Genomic DNA, 15,277 nt, shown 5'->3' with positions numbered 1-15,277 from the left:
ATATTAGATTGGATCCTTTAGAATGGCTTGGGGTGGCCACATGCCATACACATTACGAAGAAGCAGCAGTATGACAGATGCATGAAGAGCAGGTTATATGGTCAAAGAATTTGTCATAATTCCATTGTTGTATGTGCCACTCAAATCAAACAGCATTGTCCACTTGGATAGATCATCTGATACTGAGATGATAATAATAATAAACTCTTTTTCAGGACCTTGTTTTTCAAAGATAATTTGTAAAAATCCAAAGAACTTCACATATCTTCATTTTAAAGGGTTTAAACACTGTTTCCCATGCTTGTTCAATGAACCATAAACAATTAATGAACATGTACCTGTGGAACGGTCGTTAAGACACTAACAGCTTACAGACGGTAGGCAATTAAGGTCACAGGTATGAAAACTTAGGACACTAAAGAGGCCTTTCTACTGACTCTGAAAAACACCAAAAGAGATGCCCAGGGTCCCTGCTCATCTGCATGAACGTGCCTTAGGCATGCTGCAAGGAGGCATGAGGACTGCAGATGTGGCCAGGGTAATAAATTGCAATGTCCATACTATGAGAAGCCTAAGACAGCGCTACAAGGAGACAGGATGGACAGCTGATCATCCTCGCAGTGGCAGACCACGTGTAACAACACCTGCACAGAATCGGTACATCCGAACATCACACCTGCGGGACAGGTACAGGATGGCAAAAACAACTGCCTGAGTTACACCAGGAACGCACAATCCCTCCATCAGTGCTCAGACTGTCCGCAATAGGCTGAGAGATGCTGGACTGAGGGTTTGTAGGCCTGTTGTAAGGCGGACAATGTTGCCTGTTGGCACAAACCCACCGTCGCTGGACCAGACAGGACTGGCAAAAAGTGCTCTTCACTGACGAATCGCGGTTTTGTCTCATTATGGATGATGGTCGGGTTCGCATTTATCGTCGAAGGAATGAGCGTTACACCGAGGCCTGTATTCTGGAGTGGGATCGATTTGGAGGTGGAGGGTCCATCATGGTCTGGGGCGGTGTGTCACAGCATCATCGGACTGAGCTTGTTGTCATTGCAGGCAATCTCGACGCAGTACGTTACAGGGAAGACATCCTCCTCCCTTATGTGGTACCCTTCCTGCAGGCTCATCCTGACATGACCCTCCAGCATGACAATGCCACCAGCCATACAGCTCGTTCTGTGCGTGATTTCCTGCAAGACAGGAATGTCAGTGTTCTACCATGGTCAGCGAAGAGCCCGGATCTCAATCCCATTGAGCACGTCTGGGACCTGTTGGATTGGAGGGTGCGTGCTAGGGCCATTCCCCCCCAGAAATGTCCGGGAACTTGCAGGTGCCTTGGCAGAAGAGTGAGGTAACATCTCACAGCAAGAACTGGCAAATCTGGTACAGTCCATGAGGAGGAGATGCACTGCAGTACTTCATGCAGCTGGTGGCCACACCAGATACTGACTGTTACTTTTGATTTTGAACGCCCCCTTTGTTCAGTGACACATTATTCAATTTCTGTCAGTCACATATCTGTGGAACTTGTTCAGTTTATGTCTCAGTTGTTGAATTCTGTTATGTTCATACAAATATTTACACATGTTAAGTTTGCTGAAAATAAACGCAGTTGACGGTGAGAGGACGTTTCTTTTTTTGCTGAGCTTATGTTCTACTGTACTTGTCTGTAACTATCAGTCAATCTATTTTCCCCTGCATATAATGTTGGTTAACCCATAACTAAAATATTGCGTAATTTGGTCAGAGATTACATCGCACAAGGTCTTTCAAATAACAAATAATTTTCACAGTGCTTTAACACATATCAGATCTGCAGTAGTAAATTGTATTGTCAGAACTGGGAAGATTATTCTGGGGTCCCACTTTATAAAAAACTACAACTCAAAAAGGCTTCATACCTTTATTTAACTAGGCAAGTCAGTTAAGAACAAATTCTTATTTACAATGATGGCCTACACTGGCCAAACCTGGACGACGCTGGGCCAATTGTGCACCGCCTTATGGGACTCCCAATCACGGCCGGTTGGGATACAGCCTGGATTCGAACCAGGGTGTCTATAGTGATGCAGTGCCTAAGACCGCTGCGCCACTCGGGAGGGTTATTTATTTATTTATTTATTTATTTATTTCTGCCTGCCTGCCTGCCTGCCTGCCTGCCTGCCTGCCTGCCTGCCTGCCTGCCATCTACACGTCTAACATATTCATTTAAATTACCTTTGGAGATTAAGTGTACAGTTGAAGTCGGAAGTTTACATACACCTTAGCCAAATACATTTAAACTGATTATTTTCACAATTCCTGACATTTAATCCGAGTAAAAATTCCCTGTCTTAGGTCAGTTAGGATCACCACTTAATTTTAAGAATGTGAAATGTCAGAATAATAGTAGAAATAATGATTATTTCAGCTTTTATTTCTTTCATCGCATTCCCATTGGGTGAGAAGTTTTTCATACACTCCATTAGTATTTGGTAGCATTGCCTTTAAATTGTTTAACTTGGGTCAAACATTTCAGGTAGCCTTCCACAAGCTTCCCACAATAAGTTGGGTGAATTTTGGCCCATTCCTCCTGACAGAGCTGGTGTAACTGAGTCAGGTTTCTTGGCCTCCTTGCTCGCACACGCTTTTTCAATTCTGCCTACAAATTTTCTACAGGATTGAGGTCAGGGCTAGACTGTGATGGCCACTCCAATACCTTGACCTTGTTGTCCTTTAGCCATTTTGCCACAACTTTGGAAGTATGCTTGGGGTCATTGTCCATTTGGAAGACCCATTTGCGACCAAGCTTTAACTTCCTGACTGATGTCTTGAGATGTTGTTTCAATATATCCACATAATTTCCCTCCTCATGATACCATCTAAATTGAAGTGCACCAGTCCCTCCTGCAGAAAAGCACCCTCACAACATGATGCTGCCTCCCGGTTCGGATGGTGTTCTTTGGCTTGCAAGCATCCCCCTTTTTCCTCCAAACATAACGATGGTCATTATGGCCAAACAGTTCTATTTTTGTTTCATCAGACCAGAGGACATTTCTCCAAAATGTACAATCTTTGTCCCCATGTGCAGTTGCAATCTGTAGTCTGGCTTTTTTATGGCAGTTTTGGAGCAGTGGCTTCTTCTTTGCTCAGCGGCCTTTCAGGTTATGTTGATATAGGACTCGTTTTACTGTGGATATAGATACTTTTGTACCTGTTTCCTCCAGCATCTTCACAAGGTCCTTTGCTGTTGTTCTGGGATTGATTTGCACTTTTCGGACACCAAAGTACATTAATCTCTAGGAGACAGAACGCGTCTCCTTCCTGAACGGTATGACGGCTGCGTGGTCCCATGGTGTTTATACTTGCATACTATTGTTTGTACAGATGAACGTGGTACCTTCAGGCATTTGGAAATTGCTCCCAAGGATGAACCAGACTTGTGGAGGTCTACAATGTTTTTTTCTGAGGTCTTGGCTGATTTCATTTGATTTTCCCATGATGCCAAGCAAAGAGGCACTGAGTTAGAAGGTAGGCCTTGAAATACATCCATGGGTACACCTTCAATTGACTCAAATGATGTCAATTAGCCTATCCGAAGCTTCTAAGGCCACAACATCATTTTCTGGAATTTTCCAAGCTGTTTAAAGGCACAGTCAACTTAGTGTATGTAAACTTCTGACCCATTGGAATTGTGACACAGTGAATTTTTTGTGAAATAATGTGTCTGTAAACAATTGTTGGAAAAATTACTTGTGTCATGCACAAAGTAGATGCCCTAACCGACTTGCCCAAACTATAGTTTGTTAAAAATAAATTTGTGGAGTGGTTGAAAAACGAGTTTTAATGACTCCAACCGAAGTGTATGTAAACTTCCGACTTCAACTGTATATATCTGTGCTTTGATTTCATGTCTCTCTCTGTGTGTGTGTGTGTGTGTGTGTGTGTGTGTGTGTGTGCGTGTATTTTGAAATGGACATCTATCTAGAAATGCTGTACTCAAGACACTATTGGGGTAAACAGTTAATCCTATAGTGCGTGAGGGGTTGGGTTACATGGGGTGCTGGTGGCGTTTACGTGACTCGGCTTAGTATCATATGAATATGTATCACCATAACAAAGTCAGGGGATAGCTGAAGTTGAACGCAGAGTCACACTGACAACACAGCCTGTATTACCAAAGAGTCTCAGAGTAGGAATGCTGATCTAGGATCAGATCCCCCCTCTGTCCATGTAATGTAATTCATTATTATCTAAAAGACAAAACTGCTCCTAGATCGGCGTTCATAATCAAATATCTTTTATGAATATGGGCCCAGGTTTTGTCGACTCCAAACTACATAAACCACCCAGCGGTGGGGCCCCCCTTATCCACATATTCTCTAATCTGTCTCCCCATTTCAGTCTTGCATAAAAAAAACATCAACATCTATTTTAATGTAAAGTACTGTAGTTATAGCTGAGGTCTGAGGTCAGCCCACATGGCTACATTTAGCTTTTCCTGGCTACTTCCAAATTTTCTCTTCTTCCTCCCAAAGTGTGCACTTGTTCACTTCCCTTCACTGAGTTAAAAATACAATGGTGGAAACTCCCCATCCACCTTTACATTTTAGATTGGGAACACTCGTTCTGTATATGCATTCGTTATGTGTCGCATTAGTGACACCCCAGGATGAGCAAAGACAGTCTCTCCTATGTAAAGATACCTTAGACTTACGTGGAGACACGCGATAGGTAGGTTCAACCACCAGAGGGTGGCAAAGGCTTGAAAATCCCAAGAAATACGATCAAAAAAGCTATTCAACTACATCGAAGTATTTCCGTGTCTTTCTTACTTTTTATTTTCTATTTGCCACAGATCACGAGCTATGGGCCAGTGAGCACAAAGTATCAGTTATTAGCCTTCCAAAAATGTATAGGTGAAACCATATACAGAATACGCATCTAAGTGTTTTGCACTGACAGATGTTCTATTGGAGTTATTTTACGGCAAACTTTCCTCACGAAGTGTATTATCGTGTCTTCAAGGTAGACTGCGTTCAACTTGAAGGGACTCCATTAGTGTAGTTCCTTCCTGTATCCTTGTAAGGGGTGTAGCAGTACAAAAAACTACATTAACTAGAGAGGGACAGAATTGCGGGTTGAGGCTCCACGTTCTAAATCGGGGTAACTGCTGTGCTGGTTCACCTGCTGCCTAGTAACAGATGCAGCGCATCAGCGCATTTACAGCTACACTATAGCTTGACAGACAAGCTCGTTTCTCGCGACTGTCTGGTTACGTTCCAAATTGCAACCCTATTCCCTAAGTAGTGCGCAGGTTAGCGTTTTTCGTCATGAATCTTGTTCTAGAGGAAGCTCTGCAGAGTAGTCACTAGCTGGCACAGCCACTAAGTCATACATACAATCAGATTTTAAACCGAACCATATACTTAACCACACTGCTAACACTAATGTCTATAACCCAAACCTTAAATTAAGACCAAAAAGCACATTTTTGTTTTCATGAATTTGAACAATATTGTCAATTTTGACTTTGCAGCTGGCCTACCTAAGGGGAAATCGCTCAATTCTGCCTCCAGGACAAGACTCATGACAATAAACGTCAACCTGCATGTAATGCACTACTTTTGACCAGAGCAACCAAAAACCTATAGGGGTCTGGTCAAAAGTGCAGGGAATAGGGTGCCATTTGGTACTTGCCCTCTGTTCTCTGTACTAAGAGCACACTCCTCTCGCCACTCAGGAATTCACATGTTGTCTGCCTCATGCTCTTCGGAGTAATTGGCAGATAGGTTTGGTATTGATTAAGTTTCAGAGCCTCATACTACATCCTCGTCTACAGCATGGTGTTAACTTCTTTAGAGGAAGGGCCGTATGCTAAGAGCCCAAGAAGAGGTCAATACAGGCTGTATCCCAAATGGCACCCTATTCCCTATAGAGTGCACTACTGTTGACCGGGGCCCATAGGGGTCTAATAGTGAAAAGAGTACCGTTTCTGGCCTAGTGAGATGGTTGGGATGGTTGTCTCCTATAAAACAGTTTATAGGTTATTGATGATCCTATTACACTGGCAATTTTAATCTAAAAGTGGACTGAGTTGCAATTTCTCAGCACTTTTATAAAGTAGGCCTATGTTTCACTTTCTTGATTGAATGTGTGTTTTTTTTCTATACTAAAACAAAATGGATACATAGCATGTCTTTCCTTTAACCTTTTGAGGTGCAAAACTGTAGTGGACTATTAGGCTATAATGTAAATGAATCATATAATGTTTCCCTCTGGTAGAATTCAATATCATCACTAAAGTGGGATTGTATTGTAATACATTTTGGTTAAAGATAATGGGATATTTAGATCTACCACCATTAGATACAACGCAACATCATACAAATCCTGTATGTTTCATACAAGTGTAAAGAACAAGTTAGAACTTGATATTGTGGCTACCGAGTGGCACAGCGGTCTAAGGCACTGCATCTCAGTGCTTGAGGCGTCACTACAGACACCCTGGCTCGAATCCAGGCTGTATCACAACCGGCCGTGATTGGGAGTCCCATAGGGTGGTGCACATTTGGCCCAGCGTCAACAGGGTTTGGCCGGTGTAGGCTGTTATTGTAAATAAGAATTTGTTCTTAACTGACTTGCCTAGTTAAATAAAAAAAAATACAATTGTGGTGACCTTAACCCAACACCTAGTGGCTGGTTAAGGTGTTGGCTTGACAATTGCTGGACCTGGGTTTGAGTTCCAGTTGGGACTACCCCTCCTGAATTCACCACACTGGTGTCAGAAGTGGGATGGCACCTGAGGCCATCAGAGCGGCGTGAACACGTGAGTGACTCGGGTAAGAGAAGCATGAGGACACTCTCATCCTGAAGGAAGGGATATTATATAACCTAGTGAACTCATCAAGTGGTTTGGGCGTAATGGTTAAGGTGTTGGCTGACAATTTATTTTATTTTATTAGTCAAGTCAGTTAAGAACAAATTCTTATTTACAATGACGGCCTATCCTGGCCAAACCCTAACGACACTGGGCCACCCTATGGGACTCCCAATCACGGCCGATTGTGATACAGCCTGGAATCGAACCAGGGTTTGTAGTGATGCCTCTAGCACTGAGATGCAGTCCCTTTGACACCTACGCCACTCGGGAGCCACAATTGCTGGACTGGTGTCCGAATCCCGGTTGTGGCTACCCCGAATTCGCAACAATATCAATATTTTTTTTATCAGAGAAAACATCAAACCTAAACAATTGTCAATAATATTAAAATATAAGATAACATTTTTTAACCCATCAAAAACATCGTTAGGAGTAGTTTGATTTGGTAGGCTACTGCAGCCTTTGATTCATGTTAAATCGGGATGTCTGTCAGTAGAAGGATTTCTAACACTTTATTGTGGTTTTTATGAAGAAATATGAAAGTCCAGCACAATTAACTATTTTCATCGACAAAAAACATGTTGACCACACTGCATCAACTTTGTTCATTAATGAAAAGAATTGTGCTCACTTAACTTTCGAGTATGACATTGCAAAACATCTTGGAATAGGAGAGAGGGAGTTGGAGGCGGGGGCTGGGTCTCCTGCCTTACCCCTATCTCTTTACACGACTGCCAACCCGTCTATAGAGTTATTCCAGGAATGTGTTGAACATGGCTGCCGCGATGAAGGCACAGAAAACTGGACTGTTGGAACTTCGAGTTACCGTGGACCGTTGGATCCGGGTATTAGCCACACTTACGGAGGAGACTTTAACCGTGAGCCCCGGAGAGGTCGCCGAAGAACCAGTGAAACCCAACCCAACTCCCGCCGGTGACATTAATGGAGACCCAGCCAACCTCAGCTCCTTTCCCGTCCCAGAAACGATCACCAACGTTAAGCGCACGGTGAGAGTTACAAAGCAAGATGTGGGAGGACTTGGAATTAGTATTAAAGGTAAGTCCAACATGGTGCGCTATTAAACAACACTCTAAAACATGTATTTGGTCCCTTTCCTAAATGTAACTATGTAAACTACCCGACACTTGGATTAGAATTACCTAAAAGTAAATGCTGAAAGTAGCCTACTAAAATTATCCCTCACCGAACCTTCAACTCTTCAAAGGTCAGTCATTGGGTTGAAGATTTTCGTGCTGTATGTATTGCACTAGATAGACTCCGCCTATTGATCTAAGTTTTAACAGCGGAAAACCTATTGAAAGAACACGTCACAAACTATTCTCACCAAGACCAGCCATATCAGTTCATCATGAAAGTATCCCAATAACCCGTGCAACGTTGCAAGCAACTGTATTTATTTAGACATTGTATTTTGATGACCTGACTCTCTCTCTAAACACGTTATATGACAGGGTAAAGATAGTCTCCCAGGAAAGTTCGAAGTTGGTAAGGCTGCATGGTAACTTTTAGTGAAAGCTAGCCTATCTGCCATGCAATAATGGCATGTAGTAAACTCTTCATATAGAAATAAAAGCTGATGTTATTCAAGCACCGCTGTGAAATAGTTACATGATGTCATGGGAGTGAAATGTTGTCTAATGTAGTCCCATGGGGATTTGGAGCCAGAGTCTGAAATCCATACCAAAAGCTGACATTTAAGATGATATGTCAGTCTACTACATCAAACAAGTAGGCTAAGGTCCATATGTCGTATTGAATTAGAAAATCTATTTATTACATGATTTTTCTTTCAAATACTGTGTTTACAAATTATTATTCCCAACATCAAAATGTCTCCGATTTGTCCATGGTCTTTTTGAAGTATTCCTCAATCAAAGTTATGGCTCAAACTTGTGATTGGGAAGCAATGATCTATCTGCTTATTGCGTCATCGAAATCGAAAGCAAGTCAACAAAACCCCTTTGAGACACACCCTTTTCATCTAGGCTACTGGATTATCTAATGTACACCACTCAGGGCACCATTGAAAATGAGACCCTGGTCTCAATTGGGCTCCCCTGATTAAATAAAAGTTAATAAAACATTTGTTTATATATATATATAAAAAAAACTGTAGCGTGCACATGCAATCAGACACTGATGAAACATGCTTGTAGGAAGAGCAAGACTTTTGAGGTCTCAAGCAGAAAATACAGTATTTCTAAGAATACTACCCTACTCCTGTTTGAGCTTGAGAAGGTGTGTGTGTGTGTGAGCAGGGGGTGAGGGGAGTTCAACCCCTTCAAAATCACTTCATCTAGAGAATAACATTCCTGTGCTCAGTTATGTTTAGTAGCTCCCAGGCTGATAAAAAAAACTATTTTCCTCCACAAGTTTCTGCCCACCTGCAAGAACAGGCAGCTGCCACTCAGATCTCCCAACATGGTGTCTCAGATCTCCCAACATGGTGTCTCAGATCTCCCAACATGGTGTCTCAGATCTCCAAACATGGTGTCTCAGATCTCCCAACATGGTGTCTCAGATCTCCCAACATGGTGTCTCAGATCTCCAAACATGGTGTCTCAGATCTCCCAACATGGTGTCTCAGATCTCCCAACATGGTGTCTCAGATCTCCAAACATGGTGTCTCAGATCTCCAAACATGGTGTCTCAGATCTCCAAACATGGTGTCTCAGATCTCCAAACATGGTGTCTCAGATCTCCAAACATGGTGTCTCAGATCTCCAAACATGGTGTCTCAGATCTCCCAACATGGTGTAGTGGGCTATAGTCTCAGCTGTCACTCAGATCGCCTAACATGGTGTGGTGGCCTATAGCCTCCCATTCCTTTTGATGTTTAAAACAGCAGCAGAGCTGGTTAGGAAAATACCTCTCAGTATAGTCAATAACACACACACACACACACAATAACATATGCACTATACACACACATACACATGGATTTAGTACTGTAGATATGTGGTAGTGGTGGAGTAGGGGCCTGAGGGTACACAGTGTGTTGTGAAATCTGCGAATGTATTGTAATGTTTTAAAATTGTATAAACTGCCTTAATGTTGCTGGACCCCAGGAAGAGTAGCTGCTGCCTTGCCTTGGCCTCAGATAATGTGGATCCATAATAAATACAAATAGAATCCAGTCTGAGAACTTCTATCATCTAAAAGAAGGCACCATCATCAAACATCAATGGCTGTGTTTATCATGGCTGTTGTGAATAATGCTTATCATGGAGAGACTAAAGGGCTATGGCAGGGAGCTGGGCGATATGCGCAAAAATCCATATTGCGATAAATTACCTGAATTGATGCGATAACTATAAATAGAAGGATAAGTTTATAACATTAATTTGCACCACAGTTTATTTTATATATTTTTTTATTATTCTTTAAACTACTACTGCCATCCAAGACCTCTATCAGGTGGTGTCAGAGGAAGAGACAAAAAATTGCCAAAGACTCCAGCCATCCAATCCATAGACTGTTCGCTCTGCTACCGTCTCGCAAACGGTACCAGAGCATTGGCTCTTGGACCAGCAGGCTCCTAGACAGCTTCTACCCCTAAGCCATAAGACAGCTAAATAACCAGACTGCTAAGTAGTCAATTAATGGTACCGGAACGATCTGCACTGACTCTGTCTTGCACTGACCCTTACACACACTCACTAGACTATATATAGACACTAAATTGACACTATCCAAAATACTTTAAAATGGCTTTCTAACAATGATCAACAACCAACTTGACAGAGCTTGAAGAATCTTTTTAAAGAATAATGGGAAAATATTGTACAATCCAGGTGTGGAAGGCTCTTAGAGATTTACCCAGAAAGAGTCACAGCTGTAATCACTGCCAAAGGTGATTTTAACATGTATTGATTCAGGGGGTTGAATACTTCTCTAATCAAGATACTGTATATTAGTGGGGGTTTTTCCATTAATAAAAAAAAACATGTTAGAATTTTACTTACACGTTGACAGAGTATTTTGTGTAGATCATTGACAAAAAACCTGACAATTAAATCAGTTTTAATCTCACTTAGTAACACAACAAAATGTGGAAAAAGTCAAGCGGTGTGAATACTTTCTGAAGGCACGGTACATACAGTTGAAGTTTACATACACCTTAGCCAAATACATTTAAATTAAATTTTTCACAATTCCTGACATTTAATCCTAGTAGAAATTCCCTGTTTTAGGTCAGTTAGGATCATCACTTTATTTTAAGAATGTGAAATGTCAGAATAATCACATTCCCAGTGTTTCAGAAGTTTACATACAATCAGTTAGTATTTGGTAACATTGCCTTTAAATTGTTTAACTTGGATCAAACGTTTCGGGTAGCCTTCCACAAGCTTCCCACAATACTTTGGGTGAGAGGACATTTCTCCAAAAAGTACAATCTTTGTCCCCATTTGCAGTTGCAAACCGTAGTCTGGCTTTTTTTATGGCGGTTTTGGAGCAGTGGCTTCTTCCTTGCTGAGCGGCCTTTCAGGTTATGTCGATATAGGACTCATTTTACTGTGGATATAGATAGTTTTGTACCTGCTTCCTCCAGCATCTTCACAAGGTCCCTTGCTGATGTTCTGGGATTGATTTGCTCTTTTCGCACCAAAGTACGTTCATCTCTAGGAGACAGAACGCTTCTCCTTCCTGAGCGGTATGACGGCTGCATGGTCCCATGGGGTTTATACTTGCATACTATTGTTTGTATAGATGAACGTGGTACCTTTAATTGCTCCCAAGGATGAACCAGACTTGTGGAGGTCTACAATTTTTTTTCTGAGGTCTTGGCTGATTTCATTTGATTTTCCCATTATGCCAAGCAAAGAGGCACTGAGTTTGAAGGTAGGCCTTGAAATACATCCACAGGTACACCTCCAATTGACTCAAATGATGTCAATTAGTCTATCAGAAGCTTTTAAAGCCATGACATAATTTTCTGGAATTTTCCAAGCTGTTTAAAGGCACAGTCAACTTAGTGTATGTAAACTTCTGCCCCACTGGAATTGTGATACAGTGAATTATAAGTGAAATAATCTGTCTGTAAACAATTGTTGGAAAACTTACTTGTGTCACGCACAAAGTAGATGTCCTAACCGACTTGTCAAAACTCTAGTTTGTTAACAAGAAATTTGTGAAGTGGTTGAAAAATGAATTTTAATGACTCTAACCTAAGTGTATGCAAACTTCCGACTTCAACTGTATCTACCTCAAATACTTCGTACCTCTGCACATTTATCTGGTACTAGTACTCCCTGTACAGTGCATTCGCAAGGTTTTCAGACCCCTTGACTTTTCCACATTTTGTTATGTTACAGCCTTATTCTAAACTGGATTAAATCGTTTTTTTCCCCCCTCATCAATCTACATACAATACCCAATAATGACAAAGCAAAACCCGGTCTTAGAAATGTTTGCAAATGTGTTAAAAAAAACTACTGAAATGTCACAATTCCATAAGTTTTCAGACCCTTTACTCAGTACTTTGTTGAAGCACCTTTGGCAGTGATTACAGCCTCAAATCTTCTTGGGTATGACACTACAAGATTGGCACACCTGTATTTGGGGAGTTTCTCCCATTCTTCTCTGCAGATCCTCTCAAGCTCTGTCAGGTTGGATGGGGAGTGTCTCTGCACAGCTATTTTCAGGTCTCTCCAGAGATGTTCGATCGGGTTAAGTCCAGGCTCTTCCTGGGCCACTCAAGGACATTGAGACTTGTCCCGAAGCCTCTTCTGCGTTGTCTTGGCTGTGCTTAGGGTCATTGTCCTGTTGAAAGGTGAACCTTCACCCCCAGTCTGAGGCCCTGAGCACTCTGGAGCAGGTTTTCATCAAGGCTCTCTCTATACTTTGCTCCGTTAATCTTTCCCTGGATTCTGACTAGTCTCCCAGTCCCTGCCGCTGAAAAACATTCCCACAGCATGATGCTGCCACCACCATGCTTCACCGTAGGGATGGTGCCAGGTTTCCTCCAGATGTGACGCTTGGCATTCAGGCCAAAGAGTTTAATCTTGGTTTCATCAGACCAGAGAATCTTTTGGCAAACACCAAGCGAGCTGTCATGTGCCTTTTGCTGAGGAGTGGCTTCCTGTCTGGCCACTCTACCGTAAAGGCCTGATTGGTGGAGTGCTGCAGAGATGGTGATCCTTCTGAAGGTTCTCCCATCTCCACAGAGGAACTTTGGAGCTCTGTCACAGTGACCATTGGGTTCTTGGTCACCTCCCTGACCAAGGCCCTTCTCCCCCGATTGCTCAGTTTGGCCGGGTGGCCAGCTCTAGGAAGAGTCTTGGTGGTGTGCGTAAAGATAGGTAGAGGGCACCAGAGAGGGAGAGCGGGAGCAGGCGTGATCCAAAGAGCACTCTCGGCGGCTCTCGCAAAGCTACATTTAAGGCCGGCTAGGCTTGAGCTCTAAAGTTTGACTTGACACCATATGCTGTGAGTAGAAGTAGACCAGTGTGTAGAAATGTGTGCACAACTCAGATGTTCAGCTCATGCAAAAATTCATATGTTAAATAGTCAATAAGCTTTAATAAGGGGTGGCAGGTAGCCTAGTGGTTAGAGCATTGGGCCAGTAACCGAAAGGTTGCTAGATTGAATCCCCGAGCTGACAAGGTAAAAATCCTTCGTTCTGCCCGTGAACAAGGCAGTTAACCCACTGTTCCTAGGCCATCATTGTAACTAAGAATTTGTTCATAACTGACGTTCCTGGTTAAATATATATTTTTTAAAATAAGCATTGGTTGTATCCCTCAGGGGAGACAGTGAATCATGTCAATTATAAATCTCCTTAGAGATTCTAGTCCTCATTGAATTGTTAGTCAAACTGTCTATTCACACTGTGGGAACAAAGGAGTCCTGAAAGGTTGTAGTTTGCCCAGATACAGGGACAAGACTCTGCAGCTGACTTAAGGGAAATTCTGAAGAGCACTCTTCTCGTGGTTTATACTGTACTATGCAGATGATATAGTATGTTAGCGCGTCCGTCCAGGGGTTTTGGCAGCCGACCCAGCCAGTTAAGCATTATATGGGTGAAAGTGTACTGACCAGGTCCTGGGGTGATTATTGGCATCCAATGGCTTGTATTTGCACTGTCCTGGGGGCGGGGTAAGAGGTCCGGAGTGTTTTGTGTAATACAGTGAAAGAAGCTTACATGATAATTGGCTATAGTTTCTCTGGTACAAATGCTCAATGAAAAAGCTTAAGACACTATTTTAAGATTCACGGTGTGGGCCCTTGGACCTTTGAGACTTATACGGTTAAGAGGTGGCTCAAGTCTGTGCATAAAATATTCAGAGACACTTATTGTCCTCTAGACTCTCACATGCAAGCTTTTCGAAAGATCTATGTTAATGTAGGCCTCAGCATTACAAAAGATCTGAGTTAATGTAGGCCTCAGGAGCCGAATTCCTAACAAAGGCTGAATTCCAAACATCAAACACATCAAGTCCTGCTCCAGGTGTTTGAAACAAGAATCAATATTATATATGTGAGATGTAATTCAAAAAAACATGTAAGACGTCCTTTTAAGTGTGATTCATTTCCCTTATAACTAATATGACGCATGGTGAAATAGCGTGGACATAATGTTAAAATCAGAAAAATAACATCTGATTATATTTCTTTGGTGAAAATCACATTCAATAAACTCCTTGGGGTATGAATGCTTACTATTTAAATATTGCGCAATATTCAGTGTGATTTCTTTGTTTAGAATTTCACATTCCACTTGATTGCCAAGAATGTAGTCAATGAAATATTGCCCCAAAAGCATATTGCTTATGATTGGTTCATGATCTAATCTAAAAGTCTATTTGGAGTTTGTTCCTTGGTGATTTCGATTTGATCACCTGGTGATATTACAGTCTGGATACATTTTTTCTGCAATTTCTGTTTTTATCAGTTGAATCACTGAGGATATTTTTTTCCGCTGTCTCTCGCCTCATATGCCTCTCACACAATTCATCAGAGCGTAGAATCTCAACTTGGTGGGCATTATTTCTGCACCTCAATCACCGAACAAACAAACATGAAATGTCACTCTAGCGTGCACCGCTAGACCCAGACAGACATAAAAGGCATAGATCATGTTGACAGCGGAGGGAGTCGCCGTCTGCGCCGATGCCACTGGGATTGAGATGCATGGGCGAGGTGTATCAACCCCAGAATTTTTTATTGAAGGCACCTGGTTCTAGTCTCAGAAAGACGGTGCACGATGTAAATCTGTGGAATCGCCCGTATGAGCCAACCTGTGAAAGATATATTCTGAATTCATTTGATTTAATCCTCTTTCTGTACATTTCTCAGCCACTTTAAGGCCGAGACCGAACTGGCAGTTGACATTATTGACAATATTTACCAAGAATGGGCCCCGTGGAACTAGCAGATTCATCAGTC

At 42.1% G+C, this 15,277-nt stretch overlaps 1 protein-coding gene across 1 annotated transcript in view; it reads left to right on the top strand.

Moving 5' to 3' along the window:
* Nucleotides 1-7,560: 7,560 nt before the first annotated feature.
* Nucleotides 7,561-15,277, top strand: part of LOC106583661 (alpha-1-syntrophin) — a 70,823-nt gene continuing 63,106 nt past the window's right edge. The window contains exon 1 of the mRNA XM_014168116.3: nucleotides 7,561-7,924. Coding sequence (XP_014023591.2) covers nucleotides 7,642-7,924 — 283 coding nt within the window. The 5' untranslated portion in view covers nucleotides 7,561-7,641. The remainder of the gene's footprint in view (nucleotides 7,925-15,277) is intronic.

Source organism: Salmo salar, chromosome 22 (genome assembly GCF_965601325.2).
Source record: "Salmo salar chromosome 22, fSalSal1, whole genome shotgun sequence".
Lineage (NCBI taxonomy): Eukaryota > Metazoa > Chordata > Actinopteri > Salmoniformes > Salmonidae > Salmo > Salmo salar.
This window is presented reverse-complemented; position numbering and strand designations above follow the sequence as displayed.